This window comes from Brassica oleracea, chromosome C2 (assembly GCF_000695525.1).
Source record: "Brassica oleracea var. oleracea cultivar TO1000 chromosome C2, BOL, whole genome shotgun sequence".
NCBI lineage: Eukaryota > Viridiplantae > Streptophyta > Magnoliopsida > Brassicales > Brassicaceae > Brassica > Brassica oleracea.
The window spans coordinates 37,264,360-37,273,060 of NC_027749.1; the positions used below are offsets into that span (position 1 = coordinate 37,264,360).

At 36.8% G+C, this 8,701-nt stretch overlaps 1 protein-coding gene across 1 annotated transcript; it reads left to right on the forward strand.

Annotated features, from left to right (window-relative positions):
- Positions 1–270: 270 nt before the first annotated feature.
- LOC106327444 (3-ketoacyl-CoA synthase 19) lies at positions 271–3,049 on the forward strand. The gene is made up of 2 exons (XM_013765596.1): positions 271–1,240; positions 2,138–3,049. Exons 1-2 carry the CDS (start codon positions 458–460, stop codon positions 2,936–2,938), a joined length of 1,584 nt encoding a protein of 527 aa, XP_013621050.1. The 5' UTR covers positions 271–457; the 3' UTR covers positions 2,939–3,049.
- Positions 3,050–8,701: the final 5,652 nt, after the last annotated feature.

An 8,701-nucleotide genomic window follows, 5' to 3' on the forward strand; every position in this document is an offset into this window, starting at 1 on the left:
ATACCTAAAAATATACATAATTCACTATTCACATCAAATTACTATTTTCATATAATTTTAAAAAATATATAATATTAATACGTAATGGTTACTGTATATGCTATCATTTTATTATATCCTAAAATAATCTATTTTTCTTTATTTGCAGAAACGAATTTCGTTATTATTCATGTATTAGTTTGAACTTGCTAGAATTATTCTTTTTGTAAAGTCTATAGAAAAAATTATTATTTTCCTTAAATAGTTCCCATTTTTCCTAACTACATTATAACCAAGCTTCTCTCTCTCTCTTGCAAAGAAAATTTGCCATTAAATTCTCAAAGCTCCTCCAACTTTTCAGGCGCTCAACTTAAACTTGACACTTCTCTAGTTCTCTTCTCTACATATTTCCTCCTTTCTCTTCTTATTCATCCTAACGACAGTAAAAACAAAGCTTAACCCTTTCATCGTTCTCACCATGACCCAGAATCAAGACCACCAACCTCACCGTCCTGTCCCCGTCCACGTTACAAACTCCGACCAAAACCCAAACAACCTCCCCAACTTCCTCTTGTCCGTTCGTCTCAAATACGTCAAACTTGGTTACCATTACCTAATCTCCAACGCGCTTTACATCCTCCTCCTCCCTCTCCTCGCCGCCACACTCGCAAACCTCTCTTCTTTCTCCCTCAACGACCTTACTCTTCTCTACAATCACCTCCGTTTCCATTTCCTCTCCGCCACTATCGCCACCGCGCTCTTGATCTCTCTCTCCACCGCTTACTTCACCACCCGTCCTCGCCGTGTCTTCCTCCTCGACTTCTCATGTTACAAACCAGACCCTTCTTTGATCTGCACTCGAGAAACATTCATGGACCGTTCTCAACGAGTAGGTATCTTCACTGAAGATAATCTCGCATTTCAACAAAAGATCCTCGAGAGGTCCGGTCTTGGTCAGAAGACTTACTTCCCTGAAGCTCTTCTTCGCGTTCCTCCGAACCCTTGTATGGAGGAAGCGAGGAAAGAAGCAGAGACGGTTATGTTCGGAGCTATTGAGGCAGTTCTTGAGAAAACCGGTATTAAACCGAAAGATATTGGTATTCTTGTGGTTAACTGTAGCTTGTTTAATCCAACTCCGTCACTTTCTGCGATGATTGTGAATAAGTATAAGCTTAGAGGGAATATTCTGAGCTATAATCTCGGTGGAATGGGTTGTAGTGCTGGCCTTATCTCCATTGATCTCGCTAAACAGCTTCTCCAGGTAAATATTGTATTCTTTAATTTGTTTTAGTACTACTTCAGATTATGTTTTAATTAATTATTTGGTTTGGTTTAGTCCGGTTTGCTTTTTAAGAGCCGTCGTGACTTTTCTTATTCAGCCTTTAAATGTTTGAAAAGGCTAACGACAGCTCATGAATTTTATGTTATTAAAAACAGTAAAAGTTTTAATTATTTTGTGCTATGTCCAACTTAATAAGCATTTAATATGTGTTTTTTTTTGGAATAACTCGCTTTCTTGTCACTATTGCGTGCTATAAGCATGTTATTATGACTAAATTATTTGAAATCGAATTATTTGAGATACTATTTCATTTATATTGTCGAACTTTTTATAAAATGAGTTGTATGAAAGCATAAAGATCAAACAAGTCACGTGTCTATGAAAATTCTGACAGTGACAGGTCTTTTAGTATTTGGGTAGGTGGTGGTTGAGAAATTGGAAAAATCATAATGTCTTGAGTTAATGACCAAAGTTGTATTTTATTTATTTATATATAATATAAAAGTTAATGACATTTTTTTCATTTCAAAGAAGCATCCACTATTGAACAAAAAAGGAACAGTGCATGTAGGATTGATGCGTAATTATTTACAGTCCCTATATATATATATATATATATATATATATTTATGTAAGAGTCTATGACAGTTGAGAAACCAACGTGGTAGCACATGCTTGCAAGTTCCTTAAATCTCTAAGCTAGTTGGCAAATTGAATAAAAGTTCTCAAATAGTTACAACAATATTAGGTGCATACACACTACAGCACTAACCATGTAGTAATAATAATATCAAAGCATAACTTAAAAAGCCATGTTCATAGTTTGTCTTTTAGATTCAAGAATCTTGTTCTTATCGAATCATGCTAATAATGCAGGTCCAGCCAAACTCATACGCACTAGTGGTGAGCACAGAGAACATAACTCAAAACTGGTACTTAGGCAATGACCGATCAATGCTTCTCTCTAACTGCATCTTCCGTATGGGTGGAGCCGCCGTACTTCTCTCGAACCGCTCTTCCGATCGCAGCCGTTCAAAATATCAGCTCATCCACACTGTCCGTACCCACAAAGGAGCTGATGACAACGCATTTGGGTGCGTTTACCAACGAGAAGACAACAACGCAGAAGAAACCGGCAAAGTCGGAGTCTCTCTATCCAAAAACCTAATGGCAATAGCTGGAGAAGCTCTCAAAACAAACATCACAACTCTCGGACCACTCGTCCTGCCAATGTCCGAACAACTTCTCTTTTTCGCAACCCTCGTGACACGCAAAGTATTCAAAGTCAAGAAGATCAAACCTTACATTCCTGATTTCAAGCTAGCGTTCGAGCATTTCTGCATTCATGCTGGAGGTAGAGCCGTTCTTGATGAGATAGAAAAGAATCTTGATTTGTCCGAATGGCATATGGAGCCATCGAGGATGACGTTGAACCGGTTTGGTAATACCTCAAGTAGCTCGCTTTGGTATGAGCTTGCGTATAGTGAAGCTAAAGGAAGGATCAAGAGAGGAGACAGGACTTGGCAAATTGCTTTTGGATCGGGTTTCAAGTGTAATAGTGCGGTTTGGAAAGCTTTGAGAACGGTTGATCCGGTTGAAAATTCTAATCCATGGAGTGATGAGATTCATGAGTTTCCTGTTGCAGTTCCTAGGATCACTCCCGTTACGTCGTCCTAGTTTTTTTTAAATAATAATTCTTTTGGAGATTTATATGTTATGGTTGTCTTTTAATGTAATGATGTGACTTATCTTTTACATATCTGATTGTATTTTTTATCCCATACGCAATTAGTGGTGTGCATGATGATAGCGTAACGCCGGAAACACGTCTCGATGTGGTGCCTCCAATTCCAAATTGAGAACCGCCTCGTCCCAGCAGTGTTTCCACCGCCAGGAATCGACCCACCATCATATATAGCAAACGTACATAAAACTCTTCTTTGTTTCTCCAATCTTGTCTAGATTAGTTCTATGTAGTTTACAGATGTGTTTTAGAAGAGAACAGTTTAATCGCACAATCACAAATGTTTCTCTATTACAACAATACGAAAATATGGTACAAATCGATGCAAGTCGATGTGACGTCGACACCAGAGACACAAAGAACACACAGATGTTTTATACAAACACACATTGGTTCTATTGGAAAGCGTTTTTATAAACAGAACTTCTGTGTGAAGTGGTACCTATCATACATGAGATGTGAAACCTTTATGGGACACGTACTCTCTGCATTCAAGCAGAAACGACAGCTTCTGAAACCCTTCCATTACCAGACTCTGCGTTGCCACTGTCGTAGTAATCAACCAGCACTTTCCAACCAGAAGGACACATGAAACCGTCTGGTGGGTTCTCTTTCTTCTTAGCCAAGCCACGCATCTAGAACAAAATCATCATCCAAATATATTGCTTTTCAGTCACAAACTACGAACCTTGGATATGGAAATAGAACGTAATTTCAGATTGTACCTTGGTTCCTGATATGAAGAGTAACTGTGTAGAAATTAGCTCCCGCATTGATCCTAGCTTTGGCGTGCCACTGAACCTCGGTTGGACCAGCATAGTGCATTGGAGATGGCAAGATGGAGACTAAAGTAGTCTCCAGATCCAGAACCCCATCCTCAAGCACCTACATGTTCAAAGCAAGAAACAACATTCATTTACATTGAAAAATAAAAATATTAAAGTGGGAAAATCTTTTGGTTTCTTTGTTGATCGTCATCAACGTTCATACAGATGCAGCCTGGAAGGAAACAGATAAGAAAGCGGGGCTGGCTTGGATTTTCTCGGACCATACCGGGAAAGTTTTGGCCAAAGGAGCTGCAACAGAACACTTCGTCCCCTCCCCACTGGTGGCAGAGGGCATGGCGATAAGGGAAGCGCTACTACAAGCACAAGCTTTCGGGTACAGCAAACTACTCATCAAATCCGACGCTCAGACCATCATCCGAGCTATCAATGGGAGAGACTCTATCAAGGAGCTTTTTGGTATCCTCCAGGATATTCACAATCTATCTTGTTATCTCTCTGTTTCTCGCTTTTGTTTCATTCCTCGTTTAGACAATATTGCTGCTAACACTCTCGCCAAGAGAGCTCTAGCTACAACTATGGTCACGTAAAACTCTGGTTTTCTATTAATGAATTGTTGCTAAAAAAAAAATTCTTTGTTGATCGTATGTTCAAAACAAGAAACAGAATGTATAATGTGTATTGATGGTAGGGCCTAATTGATAGAGCATTCTTGACAAATTAATTAGCCTTGAGGAGAGTAATTCTCCATGACCAAATTAACGTCACGTTACAAAAACAATTTATTATTCTTTTGACTAAATCAAATTGAAAATACTAGGTAGCGCGGGAACTTTTCTTTGTTTTCATTTTTAAGATTTTAATATCATGTTTTGATAAAATAAATATTGATAAGAAAATATATTTCAAATGAAATAAGAATATTTTTTATTTGGTATTAAAACCTTTGAACAAATCTATTTAGAGAAATTGCCACAAATACCACATTCATATTATTACTTTACATGTTTATTAAAAGACACTTATACCCATAAGGTTAACTAATCTAGATTTAAGTTTTATAGTTGAGGAGTGGTGTAGAGTTTTTGGAATATAAAATTTAGGATTCTAATAAATATATAAATAAATACTTAAAAAATATAATTATTTTTTAAAATAGTTTCAAACATAATTTTCGATTTTCAAAAAGAAAATTTGAAAAACAAATTCAAAAAAAAAATATATAAAAAAATTCGAATTTGAAAACGTATAATTCGAAAATTTAATTATATATATATATATATATATTTTTTTTTATTTAAATAATGATTTATTATATATATAGAAAACAAGGGTATAAGAGTCTTTTGCCACTTAATAAAAAATATATTTTTGAAAATGTCCTTTTAGTGGTGGTAAAGATGAAAAGTGGTACCATGAAAGTGGTAAAAATGAAATTCTCCATCTATTTAAAATGGAAAAGCCCAGAGCTAGATTGCATGGAATCGGAAAAAGATACGCGGAAACGAAACGTTTTAAAACGTGGAAACATGATTTTAAAGTTATAAGAAATGGAAACGTTTATAAATATATATATATATATATGTGTGTATACAATTACTTTCTTCTGTTTGGTGATCTATCTAATAATATAAATCAATGAATAATAATTTTATGTTAAGTACACGAAAATGTAACAAGCAATAGTTAAACATCTAAATCATATTAAAATTTTAAAATAGAAGATATCCAATACTTAAATATTGGGTGGCTTAACTCAAAATAAAAGTATAAGTTACAAAACTTGTTTTAAGAAGTTTTTTTTCACGTTTCCAAAACATAATCACAAATTTCTAAAGTGGAAATACAGTTTCATCTAGTTTCAAAAATGAAATTTTCAAGAAACACGTTTCTAATGAGTTTCCACGAGTTTCTGAAAGATTCCGATTCCAAAACGTTTATGAAACTAAACGTGAAACGGACTTTCATCCGAATTTCCATGCAACCTATAAGACTAAAGCGTAAATGAAAAATAAATACATGTTTTATTATTTTAGTATATTGATTCAACTCTCACATGTAGTCTAATTAGATCTTAAAATCTTTAACTAAGAACTATGTGGGAACCGAAATTCGCACTGTCGATTTACGTTTAAATTAGGAAATTAGGGAAACCCTAATTTTCCAGAGGTCACGGATCTCTGCGAGAGCCAACGGCAAGTGACCAAATATATGCGAAAATCGTGAAAAGATAACAAACAAGTTTAGAGAAAACAGTAGATCTTATTTCTAGTGCGCGTAAGAGCGTTGAGATCATTACAAGAGATCAAAAAAGCTTTGGCCGCAAAGGCTGTCAGCGAGTTACCTAGTTCTAGCGGCCTAAAAGCTCAAACCTAGTTGAGTCGTGGCTCGATAACAAAAGACGAAGAAAATACAGAAAAGGTTTTTGATTGATTTCGGACTGAACCTTATGAAAGGCTGCCTACGTACCCCTTTCGAGGATCAAGCCGAACGTAGTTCAAGAGTGAACCAAGAGATCGAAGTGCTTGTGAGAGTTCGTCTGGTAATCGGGTGCCAGCCATGGAAGCAGAGCATGTCGAGAATAAGTGCCGAGAGTTCTGAGTCTAAAAAGTTGTCCTCCCATGCCTCTCGTCTAGGACTCCTTATATACTGGCTCCTAGGTCGGTTTACGCTTTTCCTCTTCTGCCCTTAAGCCTTCATTGCATAAAAATGGAGATATTCCATATTTTCCGATCTTCGTAATTATCTTCAAAATTTCGTATTTATCCGTGGAAACTTGACATTTATCTTTCCTTGCGAACCAAGCGTAAACCGTCATGCGGCTTACGGGCTGTTGGTTAAGAAATTGTAAGTTGGGCCTCGAGTCATGTCTTAGGTCCCTTTGGGCGGTCTTCTGACTCGAAACGTTTATTACGGCTTCTTTTTATAAAGAACGAACTTTCCGCGGTTTTTACTGTAAAGTTTGATCGATGACTTAGAATGGCGGCAAACATGAAATGGGTTCGCTACGGTCTTTGGGAGATAGCATCGAAGGGTAGACGAGAGTGCATGGACTAATGTCGTATCGACGTTTCGGAAGAGCTCGGTCGCTACGTAGCGACCAAACGGAACGGACGCTCGGTCGCTACATAGCGACCGAGCGGAATGGACGCTCGGTCGCTACGTAGTGACCGAGCGGAACGGACGCGTTCGGTCGTTGCGTAGCAACCTTTTTCAAGCTCTTGTCCGATGTCTCGTGAATGTGTTTTTTCCGCAAGATTCTTCGTAAAAATAAATCTTTTTCGAAGATTTATTTTTCGTAGAAACGTTCATGCCGATTTCTACGGACTTTCAGACATTGATTCCGTCGTGACCGATTTTGACCCCAACAAACTATTACTGTAACTTTTTGTGTATATTTCTCTTTTTGGTTTTGATATTTGAATATGTCAATTAAATTTTCAAATTTATCCCATATATGTTATGTCACATTTTTATATATGTTATATAACTCTTATGTACATCATTTGGAATATTCTATTATTGATGTTATGGACTAGTTACATATATTATTTTTGTTCACTACCTTTTTTACAAATTTCACCAGACCAACGAAGAAATATAGCCTCCCTCATTAAACATTCATTTCGATGTTATGAACTAGTCACAACGAAGAAATTAATGTATATAGTCTTTACAACTAAGACTACCAGTACACTCTTTATCTCCTTTATCAAAGCTTAAAGGCAGATCACACGAATATAGTGTTATAGAGGCTATAGTCCTTCGCTCACTGTACCGTACGAGAACCTGTGGTTCAACAGAACAGAGAAAAATCGAAGCAGCTGGCAACAAATGGACATTTTGATGCAAAAATATTAAATATCTAGAAACACAAGAATTATAAGAACAAATTTCCTTATTAGCTTTACAAACTTCTCAAAACTAAAGCTTTCTATATGTTTTTCTTATATCATACGAAACACCTCTCCATAAGAACTATATTTATATGACAGACTATTTTTTTTAACACGTGGGATGTGGAAAACACAAACCTAACATAAATAGAAAACTTTTCTTATTTCTAGATTTCTTTATTGTGTTTATCTTAGCATATTAAACATCTAATAATATGTTAAGTTTACACAAACATGAAATTATCCAACATTTACCCCCCCTTAATTTCAACTTGAATTAGGGAGATCAATTTCTTGAACTCCGAGTAACCTCCTCATTTGCTTGAACTTAATTCTTGCTAATGGCTTGGTAAGTATGTCGACCTTATGCACAACACCCGGCACATTCTCCACGTTGATTTGCCCCATTCTCCACACACTCACGAATGAAGTGATACTTCTTGAGTACATGTTTACTCCTTCCATGGAAAACTGGATTCATTGTTAGAGCAATGTCTGATTTGTTGTCGATCCTAAGCTTGACCTTGTCGCCTTCTCTACTTAGTATCTCACTCAATAATTCCTTGATTCATATAGCTTGCTTTGCTGCTGTGGGAACCGAAATTAGCACTGTCGATTTTCCGTTTAAATTAGGAAACTAGGAGAACCCTAATTTCCTAGAGGTCCCGGATATCTGCTAATACCGCACGCCAAACAATCACAACACGAAACGAGAACAGTAATAAAATAAGAAATCGAAAAAGAGAGCAAGATAGTTCTTATTCCGAATCTGAGTTTGGGCGTTTACAACAAGGTAAGTTCCTGGGCTACGAGAGCTGTCGGCGAGATTCCTAGTTTTAAAACCCTAAGATGGCAAAAACCTAATTGAGTCGCAGCTCGAATGACAAAAACGGAAAATTGCCTAAAATCGCTCTAAGTGCTAAGTTTGCTGTGTCCAAATCCTCCCTCATGCCTCTCGCCTAGGACTCCTTATATACTGGCTCCAAGGTCGGTTTACGCTTTTCCCCTTCTGCCC

Bases quoted from the DNA above. Each gene is read 5' to 3' on its own strand.
- LOC106327444 (XM_013765596.1), top strand. From the start codon at position 458: ATGACCCAGAATCAAGACCACCAACCTCACCGTCCTGTCCCCGTCCAC. The intron at 1,241-2,137 runs GTAAATATTGTA...CTAATAATGCAG, and splicing joins TCGCTAAACAGCTTCTCCAG to GTCCAGCCAAACTCATACGC.